This window comes from Sceloporus occidentalis, unplaced genomic scaffold (assembly GCF_023333645.1).
Source record: "Sceloporus occidentalis isolate IW3139 unplaced genomic scaffold, rSceOcc1.0.p SCAF_1, whole genome shotgun sequence".
NCBI lineage: Eukaryota > Metazoa > Chordata > Lepidosauria > Squamata > Phrynosomatidae > Sceloporus > Sceloporus occidentalis.
In genome coordinates this window covers 248,312,030-248,334,962 of record NW_028316981.1, presented here as the reverse complement: position 1 = coordinate 248,334,962, position 22,933 = coordinate 248,312,030, and the positions used below count along the sequence as shown (strand labels likewise).

General features: G+C 41.4%; 1 protein-coding gene across 2 annotated transcripts; it reads left to right on the top strand.

Annotated features, from left to right (window-relative positions):
- The first annotated feature begins 2,362 nt into the window (after positions 1 to 2,362).
- Positions 2,363 to 22,815, top strand: PHAX (phosphorylated adaptor for RNA export). Of its 2 annotated transcripts, none has more exons than XM_089491446.1 (5): positions 2,363 to 2,552; positions 10,691 to 11,328; positions 16,359 to 16,479; positions 17,978 to 18,061; positions 22,489 to 22,815. In XM_089491446.1, the coding sequence occupies exons 1-5, from the start codon at positions 2,448 to 2,450 to the stop codon at positions 22,756 to 22,758; spliced, it is 1,218 nt and encodes a 405-aa protein (XP_089347572.1). In that variant the 5' UTR covers positions 2,363 to 2,447; the 3' UTR covers positions 22,759 to 22,815. The 2 variants fall into 2 exon arrangements, with proteins under 2 accessions (XP_089347572.1, XP_089347580.1); XM_089491454.1 differs by lacking the exon at positions 2,363 to 2,552 and adding an exon at positions 3,232 to 3,591.
- The last annotated feature ends 118 nt before the right edge of the window (positions 22,816 to 22,933 follow it).

Here is a 22,933-nt window from a genome sequence, read left to right as displayed (position 1 = left end):
GATCTCAACCCATGGCGACCCTGTTGATGAGCCATCTCCAAGACTCCCTATCCTCCACTGCTCTGCTCAGGTCCTGCAAATTCATACCCATGACCTCCTTAATAGAGTCCATCCATCTAACATGTGTCCTTCCTCTGTTTCTGTTTCCCTCCACCTTTCCTAACATTATTGTTTTTTTCCAGTGAGTCATGCATCTTCATGATGTGGCCGAAGTAGGACAGTCTCAGTTTGGTCATCTTGGCTTCCAGAGAGATTTCTGGTTTGATTTGTTTTGTTTATATACCGCTATTCCAAAGATCATAGCGGTGAACAGGAAGTAAGCTAATTAGCAAGTAAGCTAATTTGCCCCCAACAGTCTGGGTACTCATTTTAGCGACCTCGGAAGGATGCAAGCCTGAGTCGAGCTTGGGCCCTTTTGCTGGTCTTGAACTCGCAACCTTGTGGTTTTGAGTAAATGGCTGCAGTACAGGCATTTAACCACTGCGCCACCAGGGCTCCTTGATCTGCTCTATGACCTATGTCCTTTTGGCTATCCATGGGAACCTCAGTACTCTTCTCCAGCACCACATCTCAAATGAATTAATTATCTTCCTATCCACTTGTTTCTCTCATATCTGCATGGTAATAATGAATAAAATGGCTTGTGTGATCCTAACTTTCGTGCTCAGTTGTATGGCTTTACATTTTAGGATATTTTCTAGTTTTGTCATACCTGCCCTCCCCATTCTTAAGGCCAAAATAAAGCTGCTTCAGGTCACTTGGAGGTATGCTTTTTAAATGATGCATGCGTCCTAAGAGTCCAACAGCCGCACCAAAGCCACACTACAGTCCTAACGACTGGTATGCAGCTTTGATGCAGCTTCAGGCCTCTTATGATGCATGCATCATTTAAAAAGCATACCTCCAAGTGACCTGAAGCAGCTTTATTTTGGCCTCTCTGTATGGGCCCTGTGTCTTCTTATGATTTCCTGACTGCAATCCTCATTCTAATTAATATTTGATCCTAGCTATGAAAATTCTTTTACTATTTCTATTTACTCATTGATGACTAGGTTGAATCTGTGTAAATTTTCTGTGGCCCCTGAACATTTCTAAAATTGGGACTAGATTGGCTTGTTTTACCTCAAAAACACCTAAAGTTTTCCTTATGCAAAAGCATGGAGACTTGTTGCAGAATTCAGTGGAGTTTATCACACGGGTGGAATTTCTCTTAATTTCGAGTGAAAAGAAAGTGGGGCCAGAATGCATTCACGTGAATTCACTAGTTCAGCAAATTTACGTGAATTGCGTTCGAACTGACTTCCCATTGCCCAAAAATAGCTTGCCATTGCCCGAAATTGCGTGTGGTAGTCTATCACGCAATAAGGTGAAACCCCATGATTGCATTCGGACTGACTTCTCATTGCCCAACATTGCGTGTGGTAGTCTATCACACAATAATGTTAAACCCCATGATTGCGTTCAGATTGCCATTGGATTATACTTCCAATTTCCCTTGTCAGATAAAGTCCAGTGTCCTCTGCTTAACAAAGGACCTCACAAAAGATGGAGACATACTGTACTGCAAAGGAAGTATCTTTTTGGTGTTGCAAATGGATGTTACATTTCCTGGACTTTGCTATGAGGCCAAGAAGAGGAGCAAGTGTCATCATGCAAGAGATACCCTTCCATACTATTTGAAATGAGAATAGAAAGAAGTAAAATGCAGGCCGATGGCTAACATTTTCAACTTTTTTTCCTCCTACAAATAAAAGCCCATCAGTGATGCCTTCATTAGCCAACCAAAATGCACAATATACTTGTGCAAGCTTTCAAAGCTCCATGGGCTTCTTCTTCGTCAGGCAAGATGTTACAAGCCAAACAGGAAAAAGAAAAACAAACAAACAATTGGAGATGTTAGTCCAGATGCCTCCATATTGTTGTTGTTGTTGTTGTTTTCTTCTCTTGTTTGGTTTTGCCTGATGAAGAAACCAGTGAAGCTTCGAAAGCTTGCAACATGCATATTGTGTATTTTGGGTTGTCCCATTAAAAATGTCACTGTTTGGTGGGTTTTGTGATATCAGTTACCCCTGGATATGTTTTCTGAGGCTGCATCCACACTGGAGAAATAATAACCCGGTTTAGCTGCGCTTTAACTGTGTCTGGCTCTTTGCTATGGAATTCTGGGAGCTGTAGTTTGTTGTGGGGCCCAGCGCTCCAATCCGGGTTATTATTTCTCTACTGTGGATGCAACCTAAATGTTTGTAGCCCAGGGGAAAAGAAACCATTCCTGAGGTAAAAACTCCAACTCCCAAGATGCATCGCGGGGGAAGCACCGCCCGCCGCGCCTTTTCCCGGCAGAGAGCATGATGGGTACTGTAGTTCCCTGAGGGACTTTGTGGAAGGTGTTTCCCGCCTCCTTCCTCCCTTCCTTCCCTCGCTGCCGCCTCGGACTGAGGGGCCGGAAAATGGCGCTGGAGGCTCGCGGGATGGAGCAGGACGTGGAGGAGGGAGAGGTCTCCGGCTCTGACTGCGAAATGCCCGCCTCAGCCGCCTCCAGGAGCCCCCAGCAGGTCAGGCCTCCTCGGGCCCTCGGGCACCGAAGGCGGAGAAGAGGGAGGCCTGGGCGCTCAGGAAGGAAAGGGCAAGGACGTAGCCGGGGGTCGGAACCCCCCCGTCAGGCCCTGGGGGCGTTCAAGCGCCTTCCTCCCCCTCCCCTCCATTAAAACCAAGGCGAGGGAACAGAGGAAAGACAATACAAAAGTTCCCCTTTTCCCTCTGCTCCATGGCTTTAATGGAGGGGGGAGGAAGGAGCTTGAACGCCAGTTGCATTTGCAAGCTCAGAGAGAGAGGGAGAGAGAGAGTCCCTGTGACTCCTTTCGCTTCCTTCAGAGTCCGGCTTCCACTCCTCCCCCTCCCCCTTCCTCCCTTGTGGAGAAGGAAGAAGAAGGGAAGGAAGGGAGAATAAGAGGGAGGGAGAACTGAAGAAAAGAAGGAAAAGAAAGGAAGAAGAGGAAGGGGAGAAAGGAAGAAAGAAAGAAAGAAAAAAGGAAGGAAGGAAGCTTCTAAAAGGAAATATAAAAGAAAGAAAAGGTGACTTCTAACTTTTAGCTGTTATATCCATGTACAATATAGTATAATAATAATAATAATAATAATAATAATATCCCTTACCCAAAATGCTGAGGACTAGATGTATTTTGGAGTTTTTCAGATTTTGGTATATTTATATACAGTATTATGTCTAAAGGGATATTATACTGGGAGATGGGATCCATGTATGTCTCATATGCATCTCATAGACATAGACTGAAGGTAATTTAATGCACAATATTTTTAAAATAATGTTGTGCTTCTGCATACTGAGCTTCAGCAAAACCCTGAGACCACTATGCCACCTTGTATAATTCAATAATTCAGTAATTGATCTAAACCTTCAGGATTTCCAAGTTTCCTTGAGTTGGGGGTCAGACCAGATGCTCTCAGGGTCAGTTTGGGGTTTCGGAAGTCCAGAGAAAGGAGACTCAGACTCTACTCTGGACATTTCTCCTGAGAATGGACTCATGTTTTCAAAAACAGTCATTTCTGGATTTTTGCAACAACAAAAAAGAGGTGGGTCTGTGATGCAAAAAGGCAAGAGGCTTCCTTCCAGCCTTGTTTTTTCTCTTTTTTAAAAGACAAAGAGAATAAAATACAGTTAGCTGGCCCTTTTTCAGCATGTCAATGGGGATGCTTTGATGGAGAGTTCCTGCATGGCAGAATGGGGTTGGACTGGATCAGGGCCCTTCGTGGGGTCTCTTCTAACTCTATGATTCCATGATTCTGTAGCACTCTGAGCCTACTGTGATTTTAATAGTTTTTAAATGTATAAAGGTATAAAGTCTTATAATGTAAGCCATGCACTGATGGACTATTGCACTATAATTTTTTATTGATTGATTTTATACCCTGCCTTTCTCCCAAAATAGGATTCTCTTAAAGGGGTTTGTTTAATATAAAAAGAAAGGAACCTATAATGGCTTGGAATTAAAAATTATGATAGATAGATAGATAGATAGATAGATAGATAGTCTTAGAATTAAAAGCTGTGTGTGTGTGTGTGTCTCAAAATTAAAAATCCCTCTTGGAAGTGGGAATGAAATGTTGTGTGGATGCAGCCTGGGTTCGTAGCTCAGCTCAGATGTTGGAATACAGTGTCTCAAAGCATGAGCAGAGTGTCTCTGAGCATGAACAGAGTGGCTGCCGCTCATTGCTCGAGCAGCTGCACTTTGCTTTATCGAGCTGAATTTATCTGATGTAAACACCTTCAGAGGAAGGACTCAGTTTGCATCTGCACTGAAAAAATAATCCAGTTTGATGCCACTTTAACTGCCCTTGGCTCCATGTTGTGAAATGCTGGGATTTGTAGTTTGTTGTGGCACCTGACAGATGACTCAACTACAGTTCCCAAGATTCCATTGCACGAAGCCATAACGGAAGTTAAAGTGCCATCAAGGTGTCGAGGGTAAACACTCGACCCTCTTTTTGTGTCTTGGGGGGGGGGCTCTTAGCCTCTCAAAATGGTGGCACTTAGTCTTGACCCCCCCTTCCCAAAATCCTGGCTACGTCCTTGGAAAGGGAATCATTGGGAGTTACTTGAACATAGGGAATCATTGCGGATTTTTGCTCATAGGGATACATTGGATAATACTTGCCCTGATAGGGATACATCGGGGATTCTTGCCCATAGGGATACATTGGGGAATACTTGCTCATAGGGATACATCGGGGAATGTTTGCCCATAGGGATACATTGGGGATTCTTGCCCATAGGGATACATTGGGGAATACTTGCCCATAGGGAAATATTGGGGAATACTTGCTCATAGGGATACATCGGGGAATGTTTGCCTATAGGGAATCATTGGGGATTCTTGCCCATAGGGATACATTGGGGATTCTTGCCCATAGGGATACATTGGGGATTCTTGCCCATAGGGATACATTGGGGATTCTTGCTCATAGGGAATCATTGGGGATTCTTGCTCATAGGGAATCATTGGGGATTCTTGCCCATAGGGATACATTGGGGATTCTTGCTCATAGGGAATCATTGGGGATTCTTGCCCATAGGGAAACACTGGGGATGACTTGCCCATAGAGAATCATTAGAGAATACATGTTCATAGTGAATCACTGGGGATTACTTGCCCATGGGGAAACATAGGAAACATCTCCAAAGTTTCCCTATGGACAAGCATTATCATCGTATGTCCCTCTCTTTTCTCGTTCTACTGCACGCCTGGCTGTGTCTGCTCTTGGGAATTAACACAATTTGATACCGCTTTAATGCTCATGGCGCCATCCTCTGGAATTGTAGTTTGCCGTGGCGCCAGAGCTCTCTTGACAGAGAAAGCCATTCTTAATAGTACTATCATAATCATCATCATTACTGTTTTTTAATTGTATTTTTACCCCTGTCTTCAGAAATGCTCTCAGCAGTCTTCAAAATGGTAATTAAAATCCAAAACAGACTGCCAAAATAATCCAGTTTGAGCCCGTTTTAAATGCCCAGGCTCGGTGCTAGGCAATACTGGGAATTGTAGTTTATTGAGGGGCCAAAGCTCTGTGACAGAGAAGTCTGAATCACTCACAAAACTACAGCTCCTAGAATTGCCAAGCATTTGAGCTAGGGCTGTTAAAGTGGGCTCAAACTGGATTGTTTCTCTAGTGTGTTTTGGACCCAGCCCTCAGGCTTACAGTCTAAAAACAGGATGCACAAGGAAAGCGGATGGCACTCAGGGATGTTGAAGTCTCTTAAATATTGTACCTCACAAAAACACACATTCCGGAATTCCATAGCCTTCAGCCATGCCAGTTAAAGCGGTGTCAACATGGATTAATACTGCAGCATAGGGAAGAATTAGGGTGCTTCTGCACTGTAGGAATGTTGCAGTTTGACTTTACTTTAACTGCTGTGGCTCCATTCTACAGAAACATGGGATTTGTAGTTTGGTGAAGTACCAGCACATAGCCAGAGAAGGCTAAACATTTTGTAAAACTACAAATCCTAGGATTCCACAGCACTTAAAGTGGTGTCAGATTGCCTCATTTTTACAGTGTAGGTGCACTGACACTACTTTAACTGTCATGACTCGGTGCTATGGAATCCTGGGATTTGTAGTTTGCTGTGGCTCCAGAGCTCTCTGACAGAGAGGGCTAAACACCTCACAGAACTACACATCTCAGAATTCCATAGCATTGAGCTATGCCAGTTAAAGTGGTGTCAAACTGCATTAATTCTGCTGTGTGGACGAATGAGAGGAGCTGCCCAAAACACTGCCTGATATACTGTACCAACAGCTCTTAAAGTTGGCACCCAGGAGCCCCTCTTAGGCTGTCAGCCTGGAGCTCTTAACTGTTGGCAGAACTTGGGATAAGCTTCTCATTTGCCAATTCAGGCTGATAAATGTTCTCATCTGATACTGGAACCTGAGCTTTTTAAGTGTAGTCTCTGGGTAATTGAATAGACAGGTCGAATCCATAAGAGATTATAAATTCACACAAAAACATGTTCATTCTGCCCAGGTATGGCAGGATGCTATCACCTGTACTCTGGATTTAACAAGATTCTTGTACCTGAGTATGATTCAGGTACAGAGATGCTCACAAACATCTGAGTGGGCATGAATACATTTTGAAGGCATGTTGACTGCAACACGTGAGCACCCCACAATATTGCACAGTGGAATTCAAGGTTTCAGCCAGGCGTGGCCCTTTATGTTAACAGCTGTTTTATAGTGTGTGTTTTTGTCTATAGCCCGCTTACTCAGGTGCTTGGATCTGCAATTTCAGTCATAAATGCAATGCATGTAGTTGATGGTGGGATTGTGGACCCATGGGGGAAGGATGTTAAATGGAGAAAGAATTGACAGTGGCACTTTTATTGTTAACTCTGGCTAGCCACAAAACTGTTGTTGATGACACAAATACTTTGGCTGTAAACATACCATTTAAAACATGGCTCATAAGAATCCATTGTCCGATTCCAGCCGCTGGTGAGATGCTGGAACTTCCTAAGCAGTTGTAATTCATCACATATTCTATTTAATCTCTCTTTAAAGATATTGCTTGCTTTATAAAAGTTATTTTAAGGTTAGTGATGAAGTGTTGAAGGAGGTTAAAGTGTCCCCCCCCCCCAGATCCCCCCCCCCCCATATTGCCATTTGTGGTGTCAGATATGTTTCAGTTATGTATTTTACGTAGGGATTGGCCTGTTTGTCATGCGTAGCAGTGCTTCTCAGGCTATCTGATGCAGCGGTCTTGCAGTCTGTCCGTCCGTCCCTGTATGCCAGGGGCCAATACAGTTTTTGTGCTTATTGACTACAGCTGTTTCTTTCTTTCCTGGAAGTTCTGTAGGGACTGGCACCAGTTCAGGGACTACCATTTCATTTAGCACTTGGATACACAATGCAGAAGGGAGGTACTCAGTGACAGTGGCATGAATCACATTGGAAGATAAATGGGTGCATGAACTCCTACTGTTGTGGATGATACCATTAGCCCCTGTAACATGGGTTTCCATGGTAGATATATTAACAGAGTTGGGTTTGTTAGTGGGCCTGATCCTTTTGTCTGTATCCTTGTGTGCTCTGTTCTGCTAGTGAGTAGTTGGTTCTTACACAGATGTACTGTACACCCACTGCAGCCTGTGGCCTCTGACTATGCTCAGTCTTTATTTTAGCTGCTTTGGGATCTTCCTCTTAGGGTTTTCCTGTGCTAAATTATTTCTGCACTTCTGCATACCATGTTTTCCCCAAAGCCTTACTGTCCCCATGTGTATAGCTATATAATGATCCATTCTTGGAAGATAAATTTGCTATTTATTCATTACTATATATACCCATGTATAAATCTAGACATTTTAGTAAAAAAAAACAGACCCAAAAACCTGAGTAGGCTTATCCATGGATCGGTGTAAGCTTTAACTCTTATAAGAAAAAATAGGAGCCATCTTCTTTCTGTGAGTAGAGTGGCCAAAGGTGATTGCTTAGTCCATCCTGGGGACACCTAAAAGAAACACCAATCACCTTTACTTTCTCATCCATCCAGCTTATAGGGCAGGCCTGCACAACATATGACATAGGGGCTGCATGCGGCTTGCCAAAAGATTTGGGGCAGCCCATGAGGATGTGGAATGACTTGAAGGTTTGCCCATCACTTGACCTCCTCGCGAGGAGAGGGCTATGCAGAGGAGGAAGGTTGAACACTCATCCTGCAAGGTTCCTCTGCTGCCCATGGATACTTCCCTGGTAAAATATGGCAGCTGCACCTCCATTGGGGGCAATGGGCTAAAAGTGGCTCACAAGAAAGGAAAACTTAAGGAAATCTACACATACCATATATATTCAACTTATAGTCAAGAAATTTATGCCCCACAATGGGCTCCAAAATCCTGGGTAGACTTATACACGGGGCAGTATGGTAATACAGAGAGGATCCAAAGGGGACCCGTTCCAGATCGCTCCACAGATACCCAAAACACTGGGATCCAAGTCCTCTTGTCCCTAATGGTTGTGCAGGGTCTCAGAGTGGTTCACACAGAAGTCTACCCAGGATTTTGGGGCATATATTTCTCAACTGTTAAGTTGAATATATATGGTATGTGTAGATTTCCTTAAGTTTTCTTTTTTCTCTCTCTCTCAAAAAATAGAATCTGTCCAAGATGGATTGACTTAGTCTTGTTAATAATAGTTAATACAAAACAAACATTAACTGTAATAGCTAAAATGGGCATTGTTTTTATTAGAAAGTCAGGGCAGACAGGTCTTCCAGAGACCTGTCTGCACTGTAGCTTTTGGCCAGTGTAAATTGCTATAAAATTATCTTTGAGGTAGATGACTGTAAATGGGAAAGATTTTGTAGTGTATTCCGTCTCATAACACTCATTAAAAATATATCCGTGTTCACATTATATTAACATTATAATTATAATACATTAGCATATTTGCATTCAAGGTATTTGCTATACATTAGAGGGTTACAATAAGTTCATTGACTTTCGTATATACTCAACTATAAGTTGACCTCATGTATAAGTCTAGGGCAGGTTTTGGGACCACAATTATGTATTTCAATATGACTCATGAATAAGTCACGGGTAAAAAACTTAGGGGCATGTAATGAAGGAAGTAAAGGTCAGATTTTGGGGGGTCAATTTTTTAATCTAAATTTCTAAACTTTACATGAGTATATACAGTAGTTCCCATCCAAATGGAATAGGATGATAGAATTGCTCTGTTAATCTCCAGGTTACTATTTTTGCTAGATTTTTATACACATTTCAGGAAAGGAAATATTCTGTGATAGAAAAAAATCAAAGATGATGATTTTGTCTTGCCTTCACCATATTTTATGAAGTATGTGATGCTGAGACCTGTAGTTGTAATAGAACTCAAGAAGTAGGATTCTGCTAAAACGTGTTTGCAGTGTCTTACACTATCAGATATCCTTTAAACTCAGAGCAGTTAAATATTTCATAATGTGGCCAAGATAGTCTGAAAGTGGTATTCTGTTGCTGATCTGTAACCAAAGAAAAGGGGAATGTGTAATGTGTATCTCAACCATTACTGCAATAATATTCAAAAACATACAGTTTGCTTATATGTTTAGCCTTCCTGTGGATACCAGAAATAAGCTATATTTTTGAAGCACTCCAGTCATCAAAGAACAGCAACAACCTCTCTTATATTGCAGTAGTCACTTATATATTCTGCAATACTTTAGGAACATGTAAGTATCAAGAGACAATAAATCTTCACCAACCCGAATAAAAATTTTGATTTTATTTTAAATTAGAGAGTAAGATTTTAAATATTTTAAATTGAAATAAAATTCAGCTGAAAACTATTCAGTATTTCTCTAAAGATAAACTTGTTTGTAGCAAAAGCTAAATTGATAGGGAAAAATATTTGATGTAAGGTTAGTTAAGCATTTTAGATAGCCTAGCTGGCATGTTTAGACTTCAGGACAAGTTAGAATTCTGCATTCCAGCTTCCAAAAAATGCCAGTACTGATAAAATGTAGCTAAACAAGCCATGGCCCTTCCATTTGTGGGCTGTGGAAGAGCATGGGGCTGCTATCTCAAATGGACATTCTTCTCTCTAACTCCTACTGTAACAGACTGTTTGCTAGAACAAGAATAGTTTTAGCTCCCATTCTGCTTGGAGCTCTTTTATTGGGCAAGGGTCTGTCTCTTGCCTCCTCCTACAGGAGATTATCACATTTGTTTCGCTGCTGGGATAGACCCAGGATGTGACTTTCTTAAGGCGGATCTTATCACATTCACCCATCACCAGGTAGTTTGCAGCCTGTATGCAACCCAGGCTCCTCTTGCAGCTTTTCAAGAACAGGATTTTCTCATTCTTGAAAAGATGTGGGACAAGCCTGGAGAAGCCCGGGTTGAATATGGGCTGCATACTGCCTGGTGATGGGTGAATGCAATAAGATCGGCCTTTGAAAAGTTACATCCTCGGTGTATCCCTGCAGCGAAGCTAATGTGATAATCTCCTCAGGCTGAGATGATGAAGAAGGAAATTCTGTCCTCTGGTTTGCCTCATTGTATTTTGCTAAATATTAGTAGGTTCCGAGCCCCCAGAGGGTGGTAATGAATACATATGAACAGAGCTTCTTCTTCTTTTTTTAAATAGTGTTTGCTGTTTTTAAATTTCAGAAACAACATGACAGCAACAATTCAGCCAGATCTTTCCCAAGCAGCATTTTACCCTGTGCACCAAGTGTCCCCTATCGAACAACCCAAAGTGTGGACTCGAGTGATGAGAGCTTCTCTGACTCTGATGAAGACAGTTGTCTCTGGAAACGAAAGCGACAGAAGTGTTCTAACCTTCCTCCTCTTAAACCAGATCCTTTGCTATTTAGCTCAAACCCCCAGAAACAGGGTAATCTAGGTGGTAAAAAGATTAACAACATCTGGGCTGAAGTGCTTCAAGAGCAGAATCAAGATGCAGTGGCCTCAGAACTTGGGATTCTAGGGATGGAGGGAACCATTGACAGAAGTCGGGCATCAGAGACTTATAACTATCTGTTGGCAAAAAAGCTCATGAAAGAATCTGAGACAGAAATGGCCAAGACATTAGACAAAGAATTGGATGAATATATGCAGGATGACAAAAAGACACTCTCAAAAGAGGATGGGGAAGAGGAAGAAGAGGCAAATGGGCAAGGTCTTTTGAAAAGAAAAAGACCAGTTAAGGAAAGACTGGGCACAAGACAAGAAATGAATTATAAAGGAAGATATGAAATTACTGAAGATGATCCTGAGGAAAAAGTAGCAGATGAAATTGCCTTCCGGTAAGAGTTTGATCTTTTTACCTAATACAACTTGGCCTTTTGCCTAGATTTCCAGTAGAAGCCACTTAAAAGCAGTTTGCAGAATAATACAGGTTTAACAAGGTCTGAACATTATGCAGTCCAGTCCTCTGCAGTACTACATCAGAAACCCTAGAACTCCAATGAAATTCAGATGTGCACTGAAAGGTTGTCTTGTTCATTAGTTTTGTAGCTGTTGTTGCTTCCCTGTTTTATAGTTTTGGAATAAAAACTGTAATTGAAATACCTGCAGCTTAAATAACTATCTTTCTTGGCATAATAAGCCTCATAAAGAGGGAAGTGTAGTAGTGCATGCTGCCTGATTGTTCCACTGCAAGTAGAGGCAGCTAAAAAACCTTTATCCATAACAGTGCGCCCACGTTATACGTGGCTTTGAGCGTATGTGCACGGGGCAGCACGTCCCATTCAGATGAATGGGCTCAAGCATAGGCAGAATTCGCCTTACATGGGGGGGGGGGTCCGGAACGGATCCCCCACATAAGGCGAGGGTCCGTTATATTTGTGACATGTGAACCAGGAACTCTAATCTATCTCTCTTCAGACAAGTGTTATAACCAAAAGCAAGCCATGTCGTATGACATTAACTTTTTGGAGGTAAGACAAACCATAATTCCTGGTTCACACATAATGAATGAACCATGGACAGCAGGATAACTTAGCTGCTTCCATTTGCAAGACAAACCATGCAAGAGCAATTAAGCATTATCTATAAGCAGCCCACTGTTTTGTTAATGCTCAGAATTCTTTAGAATGGCTAGTGTTTCTTCCCCTTCCCCAGACTTCTGCCCTAAATAATTGTGTGTGGCTTCTACTAAGAAAGCTGAAGGAAAACATGAAATGAAATGGATTATCAGTAAGATTTTTTTTAAAATGATAGCAAAGCTGGTTGTTATGATTTCTGTCCTTAAATAAAATGTGATTGCTGTGAGATCTCTCTCTCTCTTTAATAATATCAGAAGTTAAAGATAACACTTTATTTCTGTCTGTTTCTGTTTTCTGCTGTGGCTTTTAGTAGTTACATTTGCTAAGGCTTGAATGTATATAGACTGCAAAAGAAAAAAGTTTAAACCACCCCTTTGGAGGAAGTGGAGTACTGTAGTTTTTGTAGTTAATGTTGTTTTTCTCTTTGTCATGGGGCTACAGCTATCCCATGAATGCTATAGGACAAGTCACAGTGCCTTGACAGTGTATTCACTCGTTCTAACTTTTCCACATTTGTTCTGTTGAAACCTGGAATTGAAATAGATTTAACTTGTATTGTTAGCACATGATAGACACAAAATGCTTGGCACTATGAAGATTCAAAATAATGCTATTGTAGCACAAACGTTAACAAAACTAAACTGAAACTTGTTGGTTGCGCATGTATCCACCTACTTTGATGTATCATACATAAATAAACTGAAGGCATCCCACTGTCTCAAAGTCACCTAAATAGTTGAATGGAGTATCCCTGTGGGCAGTTCCAATGCCACATGGTCTCAGATTAAATGCAAGCTCCAGAATTTGTTGGAAAACATACCTAAACAGCATCAAGCAGACTAAGGAGGCATCAAGAAGTTCCAAACTATGAATTTCCCACACAGCACCATCAAGTCTTATTACACAGTGGAAAATAATAATAATAAATAATAAAAATTTTATTTCTATACCACCCTTCTATACAATCAGGGCGGTGTACAACATCATAAAAACAACACAGTACATTAATTACAGTTAAAATTACAGCATATAAATAATCAAGCCAGCTTGCCACTGCTGGCCTGGGGGGGGGGGATGAGCTAATTGGGGCTAGTATCGGGGAATGCTGACTTAAACAGAAAAGTTTTAAGCCCCTTTTTAAACTGGGCCAGGGAGGTGGCCGAGCGGAGCTCGAAGGGCAGAGAATTCCAGAGGGTCGGGGCCAAGATGGAAAACACTCTCCTGGACGTGGAGACTAGTCTGGCCCCTGGGACCCTCAATAACTGCTGCCCAGATGTTCTGAGAGCGCGGGGCAGATTGTATGGGGAGAGGCGGTCCTCAAGGTATCCTGGGCCCAAGCCATTTAGGGCTTTATAGGTAATAACCAGCACCTTGTATTGCGCCCGGAAGCGAATCGGCAGCCAGTGCTGATCCTTAAGCACTGGTGTTATATGGCTGGCTCTGGGTATGCCAGTAACCAGCCTTGCTGCCATATTCTGGACTAATTGCAGCTTCTGGGTATGGTACAAGGGCTGCCCCATGTAGAGCGCATTGCAGAAATCCAAGCGAGAGGTTACCAGAGCATGTACTACAGTTTCAAGGTGCCTCCGGTCCAGGAAGGGATGCAGCTGGCGAATCAGCCGGAGCTGATAACAGGTGCTCCTGACCGTCGCATCCACCTGAGCTGTAAGGTGGAGGGACGAATCAAGGAGCACCCCCAGACTGCGTACCGAGTCCTTCACGGGAAGCGTGATCCCGTTCAGGACAGGTGGAACCACCGTCATTTCCAGGCCAGGGGAACCTATCACGAGCACCTCCGTTTTCTCTGGATTCAGACTGAGTCGGTTTTCCTTCATCCAGCCCATTACCGACTCCAGACAGGCCACGAGAGGAGAGACGCCATCCCCAGTCACTGCATCAGTCGGAGACATAGACAAAACTATTTGGGTGTCATCAGCGTACTGATAACCCCGCGCCCCATGTCTCCGGATGATCTCTCCCAGCGGTTTCCTGTAAATGTTGAAAAGCATGGGAGACAGAATGGCTCCTTGAGGGACCCCAGATGTAAGGGCCCTCTTATCGGAGCACACGTCTCCCAGCTGCACCATCTGGAACCTCCCAGAGAGGTAGGATCGGAACCACTGGAGCGCAGTGCCCCCGATTCCCACCTCTGTCAGGCGCTCCAGAAGGATACCATGGTCTATGGTATCGAAAGCCGCTGAGATGTCCAAGAGAACCAACAGGGACACGCTTCCCCTGTCAATGCCCAGACGGAGATTATCGACCAAGGCGACCATGGCAGTCTCAACCTCGTAACCCGCCCGAAAGCCGGTTTGAAATGGGTCCAGATAATCCGTTTCATCCAAGATCGATTGAAGCTGGATTGCAACCGCCCTCTCGATCACCTTCCCCAAAAATGGCAGCAGCGAGACTGGCCGATAATTATTATACATCAGGGGGTCAAGGGAGGGCTTTTTTAACAGCGGTTTTACTATGGCCAATTTTAAGCTGGATGGAAATTGCCCGTCCCTCAAAGATGTATTTATAATCCGGTGTAACAATGAAGTTACCACCGGTCCCCCCTGAGCTGCTAACCATGAGGGACAGGGATCGAGAGAGCAGGTTGTTTTCCGAACACTTCCAAGGATCTTGTCCACATCATCGGTACTAACCAACTCAAACTGATCCAGTTTAATAGAGTCCACGGAGACTCTGGACACCTCTACTCTGGATTCTGCCCTAATGCCGGCTTTAAGACCTTCGCTTATCCGAGAGGTTTTATCCGCGAAGAAGTTGTTAAATTGGTTGCAGCAGGCCTTAGAAGGTTCAAGGATCTGGTTCGGGGCAGGAGGGAGCTGAGTTAGCTCCCTGACTACCCTGAACAACTCTGCTGGACGCGACTCCGCGGACGCAATACGAGCATTAACTGTAGAGTACGAAAAAGTATGGCTCAGCTGAAACTCTGCCTAAAGAAGGCCATCCACAAAAATTTAGTGAGTTGGCAAAGAAGCTATTGGTCAGAGAAGCATATGAGAAAACAATCATTACTATGAAACAGACCCATTTGGAATTTGCAAAAAGATGTGGGAGATATTAAAAAAAACCATGTGGACAAAGGTTCTTTGACCTGACCAGATGAGGCAAAAATTGAACTTTTGCCCTTGTTACAAAATACTTACTGTGTGATGCACCAGAGCTCTCTGACAGAGAAGGTTAAATGTCTCACAAAACTATACTTCCCAGGATTCCCTAGCATTGAGCCAGGGCAACTAAAGCTGTCTCAAACTGGATTATTTCTGCAGAATGTTTTGGACCTTAGTGGCTGTTCTCCAACAGTCTATTCAGTCTGAAGGAATTTTCCAAAGAAAAATTGACAAAATGGCAGGGTTCTGGTGCACAAAGCTGATACAGGCTTAGCCAACAAGATTTGCAACTATAATTGCTGCCATAAGTCTTTTTACCAACCGCCTTGAATCCCATTGCAGGAGAAAAGCGGGATATAAATCTTTAAATAAATAAATAAATACATACATACATACATACATACATACATACATACCAAGTGCTGCCTCAGAGGCATAAATATTCATGCAACCATGTGTCAGGTTGTTTCTGTGTACTCAGCTTTTGTGCCACAGTAAAATGTTTTGCATCTTCACAGTGTACATACATGAAGTGGTAACTGCCAATTAAATCAATTTCAGTTCCAGATCATAGCACAACAAAATGTGGAGAAGTCAAAGCAGGGAGGAGGAAATATTGTGTCCATTATGCATCCTGCCTTTTTAAATTCCAAAGGATAAGAAAACATGCACTTGCTAAATCATTTAAGTTTGAAAGCAAGAAGTTCCAGTTGGTATGCAACCATCACCACACTGCTTATACCGTAATTTGATAGCTTACCATACTCAGTTGTGGGTATAGGCACATTTTCAAAATCAACTTACTTTTCCATTTGCTCTGAAATAATTGTCTTTTAAAACTCTACTTATTTATCTAAGACTCATAACTGCCTTGGATCCCATTTGGGAGAAAGGGAGGATATAAGTGCAATAAATAAATAAATAAATAGAGATTAATCTGCTATTATTTGAAAGTGCATTCTGAATCTTATGAAGAATGCATAAGATTTTAGTCTTGCTTTGTCCTCTCCGTAAAATTTAGTTGAATATCATGCTGCTAGTAGTGAACAAATGTCAGATAATAGCAATAATATTAACTGTAGATAAATTTATAAGTAAAAATGTTTCTTCACTTAAGCTGGTTGCAAAATCCAAGGATTTAGACTTTGATAGAACTTTTTTTTTTAGGCTTTGTGAACCTAAGAAGGATTTGATTGTACGGGTAGTGAAAATCATTGGGAAAAAGAAGTCTATAGAACTGCTGATGGAAACTGCTGAAGTGGAACAAAACGGAGGACTTTTAATAGTGGTAAGAAGCAATTGACCATGTAGCTTATTAGGGTAGTAGGCTAAAGCTAATATTATTTAGGCAGGAGAGAGATCGGTCCCCCGCACTAGGCCATCTTGCTTGTTGCTGTTTCTTTGAGTCACACTTCATTAGCCCCTGCTGACTAGCCAATCACCACCCCCATTTCTCTTATTTGCCAATCATTTGGGTCCTTGAGAAGGTGTGGGGTTGATCTCTCTTGACAGCCTTCACCTATAGCTGTAACAACTTGGAATATTTAGATTAATATTCAAGGTAACCCTGTATTGTGTTAAACTGCACCTGATATCCATCTGTGCTAGGATAGTAAAGGTGGTTAATTGGCCAAGTCAGATATTGTCTGGTCAAATTATCTTAAATAAGCCCTGAGGCCAGTGATGATTGAAAAGTAGGCTTGCTGCCTATTCACATTAATATTTAAAAAACAAAACAAAAACCTGGTCCTAATAAAAGGAAGTTCTTTACTTTTATTTTTTCCTCTTTTTTTTGGCTTATAGACCACGTGGCTACTTCATTTTGTTTTTCAATTTGCTGCTCTTTCCAGTTGCAGTTAATCTGTTTTTACTTGTTTTAATTTCCTATTTAAAATATATAACTATAGACTGGGCTAGTTTTTCTTTGTGTTATTAACAGTTGAATTATTATTACTAAAGTATTAACATTTAAACAGTACAAATGTTGCTTAACATTTTAGTGAGTATCCATTAAAACTAGCATAATGCTAATAATATCTGTTTGCACATAACATAAATATCTGACGTGTGAACAATTAAAGAAACATAGGGTCTCAGCAGACTACCCCTTTGGAGCTACCTGCAGCCGCCCCTTTCCTTGCCAGATCGGGGCTGTGGCAACGCCGAGGCACCAATCTGGCCTTTCTGCAAAAAGTGACTCCTTTTCACTCTGCGGAAAGGTCACCTTTGCCGCCTCCGTGGCAATTTCCAGCACTCCTTTTGGCATGTGTCATCTGCACACATCGCCAAAGGAGCACCGTGACACCACCCACCATGCAATCGGGCACGCTGCATGATGCCAGCATCAAGGTAGCATGTGGTCTTGCGGATGCCACGCCCCCACTCTGCCCTGAGGCCAGCATATAACTCCAGTCTGTACAGCCTGATAGTGAATCAACATTCAACAGAGGGCAGAAATGTAATTAATAGGTATAACAGAGGCATAGACAGAGAGACTTCTTTGTTACACCTCTGCTCCTTTATACATTTCCAGCCATTTTTAAAAAATTAGGGAGACAGGCTATATGGAGACAAATCCAGGCTTTCACTCAGCAGATTCTACTGTCAATCTTTCAATGAATATGGAACCTTGTAAATCACATTTTTCCCGTAGAGATTCCTGAAATTTTCGTCCCAAAAGTTATCTGTATGCCTTCAGAGAAATATTTAAATAAATATATAAGAGCAATTGCATATTTAATCTGTTCACTCTTAGCTTTAAGAAATTTTATTTTTCTGTTGTGCAGAATGGTACAAGAAGAAGAACACCAGGAGGAGTTTATTTAAATTTGCTGAAAAACACACCCAGCATAACAGGAGAACAAATCAAGGTAAGTAGTCCATGCATTATGTAGCATTTTCTGCATACACTTCTTTTTACTTTATTTCATCTTCTGTAGTTAATTGACGCCCATGAAAAGGCATAGGTTATTACAAATATAATTATACCAGATATTCTCATAGTGTTTCATTTTTAACATTTGTGCTGTGGCATACTATGTTATGATGGTTCAGAATTTCAGGATAAACAGTTTCATGTCCACTGTATTTGATTTAACCTATTGTCATCACCTAATATTTTTGATTCTTTGCATACCAGAACACTTAAACATAAAAACTTCATGAGTGAAATTATCATTTCCTAGTCATTAAATGCTTTACATTGTATTCCATCCTCTTTCAAACAATGCCCCAAGGAATACATAGTGATTATGGTTATTAGAGCTGTCATGTTCGCAGTATGAAAGGCTTCTTTTTTATATTGTAGACATGAAGTCCCAGTTCTAGTAGAGCAGCCAGTTCCTTTGGAGTCAGTTCAGACTTCATTTTCTTAACTCACTTGGGTTCTTCTCACAGAGACTGAATGGAAATAGATATCTGCTCCTAGAACTTGGTATGGTATTAATGGGTGCTGGGAGAATGTAGGCACCATGCAGTTTTATCTCCCATTTTATTGATTTGTTGAACTGAAAATGGGTTTGGTAATTTGAGGGGGGTGCGATTGAATAACCCTTGAGAGTGTGCCACCTTTTATAGTCAGTCTCAGCCTGCCTTGTCTTGAATTCAGCAGCACTGCAGACAAGAAGGTTCCTCTTTGAAAAGACTGCTTCTGAACTAAGCCTGGCCCACTCACATGTGGCTAGGAGACTTCATTGCATCTTTTTTTCTTCATGTGGCCAATTAATAGTGTATTTCATGGAACATCAAGTTTCTAAAACCATTTTTGAAAATCCCTGCTATTGATAATGTGACACTCAGATTTTTTTTAGACCAGTTATTTGGGATGAATACCTCCTGCAAGTGAGTAAAGGAAACAATGTAATATAAAACATGAACGTGTAGCAGTGGCATTGTTGAAATGTATTTGTAATGATTATGTGACTGAATACAGAGGTCACAAGTGCAGTAGTTGCTAGGGGGAAATATGTAACATTTCAAATACCATTAAAGTCTTCCCAGAATTGCATATGAAAGAGGAACACAGATTTTAGTGGTGAAACACTTGTCCATGTACATGACATATTTGAGCAAATAATGCAGTTGAAAGACAAGTGTAGATTATTTTTCCAAAATGGGAAATGAACATGATTGTAAAGATGCATCTACATCTTTAAAGAGACATTGGTTCAACAGGTTGCTGATTAAGATAAAGAGTTTAGACAATGGGCTTCAGGAAAACATATAGCTTGTCAGCACTTTAGTTTATGTAAGATATAAAGAGCCAGTGTGGTGTAGGGGTTTGAGTGACCAACTATGTCTCTGGAGACCAGGGTTCAGTCATGTAAACACACGGGGTGACTGTGGGTAAGTTACACTTTTGCAGCCTCAAAGGCTGGCAATGGCAAGCCCTCTCTGAAGAAACTTACCAAGAAAACTCTATGATAGGTTCACCTTAGGGTTGCCATAAGTTAAGAACAACTTGAAGGTACACAATACAGTAACAATTCAAGATACTTTTTTTCCAATTTATGTGTAGCACGTCACATTATTCTCACTGTACCAGAGTTGAAATTAATGTTTGAAAATTGTGTTCTTCAACATCACAAGAATTACTAGTAGGATTAGTTGTGATTTCAGTTGACTGTACAATTAGAAGAGGTTTAGACTTCACACTGAAAAAACTCATTCCACGATTTTTTAAAGTGTATTTTACTAAACCCGATACTGTAAATTCCATTCTTAAATGATTCAGAACTAAACATCTGTGAACTTTTCCATCTGTCACCAGGGGGGTAGTAGAATTCAGAGATATGGTCATGTTAGTCTGGAATATCAGTGTGCAAAGGGATCTTGTAGCACCTTTTGAGACTACCTGAGTGAAATATGTTGTAGCATTAGCTTTTGTAGACCTTAGGACGAAGCACATGGCCAATAAAGAGTGGCCTCTGGCTGCAATCACACCAGGACCATGGCAACCGCACAGCACATTTCCAAAATGAGCCACTGCTGCAGTCCCAAGTCAACCACCGCCAGGAGTCGGACTATTTCCACTGTTTTTTGATCCAGTGCAAAGGATCCAACTGCAGTGTCGGAGTGGCTTCTGGCTACTTTGGGGGAGTGCGTCATTTGAATGCTATACCACCACAGTGGCTAAAACTTGCTTTATTTGGCCCATATGTTTTGGCCTTAGTCAGGGGCAAAACAGATAGCAGGTAAGGGGCAGTTCTGCAATGCCCTTTGCTTTCTGGATCAGGGCCATGGTTCCGATTCAGCATTTTTCCAGGCCAAAAAGAAGCAGAAAAATGCCACTTGTTTTTGGCCCAGAAAAGGAGTGTCCTTGCCACAGCCACGCGGCTCTTCCCCCCATTTCTTTGACACAGCATGTCTAAACACTGTGCCAAAGAAACATTGTGATGCTACCCACCATCTGGTCGGGCAGACAGTGTGTTGATACTACTTTAGGGGTGGAGTTGGGCAGGGGCATGCAGGCAGGCAGTCACCACGCCCCCACACTGCCCTGACGCCGGCCCTTTTGGTTAGTCTGTACAGCCTGTCAGTCTATGAAAGCTAATGCTGCAACAACTTTTGCTCAGTCTCAAAAGGTCCCTTTGCAGACTGGCTGTGACCACTTGTCCATTATGGTTTTCCTATCATATGCATTCCCTTGACACAATGTACTGTGGCACTTTTGGAGTTTATTGGCATGTTTCCACGTTTTCTCTTGCCATGATGGTTGTGGTGCTGTTGGCTGTTAGAAATGATAAAAACAAGTCTTCCTTATCTTGGAGGTGAAGAGTTTAATGGGAATCATCCTGGCAGTTGATTCCTGCCAATTTCATTGTCCAGGGTCAGGATGAAGGCTGGGAATTTTTGGTTGCTGCTTTGCCAAGGCACCTTGGTCTGCAACAAGTAAAAGAATAAACTTACAGCTCTTTTGCCAGCAGGAAAGAATGTTTAAAAGCTTCTTTGGCCTTTCTACTATGTGGGGAGCCTTGCATCTCAGCTGTATGGTAGCCAAGGAAAGCAAAGTGCCATCTCAGAGGTGGCTCCCAATCTGTTTTGTTCTACACAAAAGTGCTCATACAACTGCAGGTACTTAACTTTAAAGCACCAAAGAGCATGGAGCTGAAGTAACTGAAGGCACACCTATTATTAGGCACACCTGAAAACAATCACCTCTGTAATAGATGAGGATGATAAATAATGTGTTTTCTTGGTGAAGATGCCCTGTGCCTTCCTTCTTGCTGTCATATAAATACCAAGGATTTTTTTTTTTAATTTCCTCAGGCTTTAAAATTCTGATACGTTGTAATTGTATGTGTGGTATTTTTGTACCTGCACTGAGAATGTAACATTGATAAATGGCCTATAAATGTGTGTCTTGGGTACATTTTACTAAATAAACATAGACCATGGCTCTAAGTCTGTAGAGCGATCTGTGTGTGAAGCAGAGCTGCTTTAGAGGTTTATGAGTCTTTCACTTCCCAGCTTTGTGCCTATATCATTTAAATATTAAAAGGCAGGGGGGAATAATTTCTGTACAGCTCTGTTTCAGATATATAGTATGGGCTTACCAGAAACCTAAACAGCCTTCTCTCTTTAAAGGGCAAGTTGCTCTTTAAGGCTGGGAGAAACCATGGGGACTTCTGGGCATATTTCTTACCACATGTACCACTAGTGCCAGTTGGACACTCTGAAATACTCTTATTTATTTTAAAAGGGCAGTAAAATGCCTGTTATTATTATTAGTATTAACTTTTATTTATAAAGCGCTGTAAATTTACACAGCGCTGTACATACAATCTTTCTCATGTCTAACATTATTATGCTTCACTTTCAAAATAAGGACAGTTATACCTATGAAATGCCAGTCTGCAGTTTTTAAAAGCAAATTAGAATAAAAAATTGCCCCTCTCAGAATACTCCATTTACTAAATATTATTTTAGCAGTAAATCAGTACAAGTATAATGTTAAGAAAATAATTCTGATCCATACCTAATTTAATGTCGTGGTAATAGCTCTCAGTGTTTATAGCCTTTTTCTTTTTGTATAAAAAAACCTGCATGCCTTTAATTGGCAAATATACAACTGTTTAAAAGAGAGCATCCCTTTCACTTTGGGAAATGGAATATTTGATTTTATAATATTCTGTAGCAATTTTTTAAAAGATATGGTATTCTTCAAAAAAAAGTGTTTCTACATCTTAAAGTTTTTATCTTTAGAATAAAGGTTAACTGAGGCAAGTAATAGTTTCTGAAAGAGTGACTTACCCATTATTCCTTAGCACTTCATGAGGTATTAAAATTCTCTTTGAAGGAAATCTTCTATATTGAAAACCAAAAGGAGTGTGAGAACAAAAAAGCTGCAAAGAAGAGGCGAATTCAAGTCCTGGGGAAAAAGATGAAGAAAGCTATTAAAGGACTCAACCTTCAAGAATATGATGATGCCTCTCGAGAGACTTTTGCTAGCGATACAAATGAAGCTCTGGCTTCTCTGGATGACTTGCAGGAAGGACACAGTGAAATGAAATTGGATCCAGAGGATGCTATTGAGATAGACAACACTCATGATTTAGATATCTTTTAATGTACTGAGTACTTGGAAGACCTTAATTTTGTGACACATTAAATTGCAGTTTTTCTATTTTGGCTATTCTTTTTTCTTCTTCTCATTATTGGAATAATACACATTATGTCAATCAATTATTTGCTGAAGAGGGCATTATATTTCTCACAGTGCTAATACTTTAGTTTTCATGGCT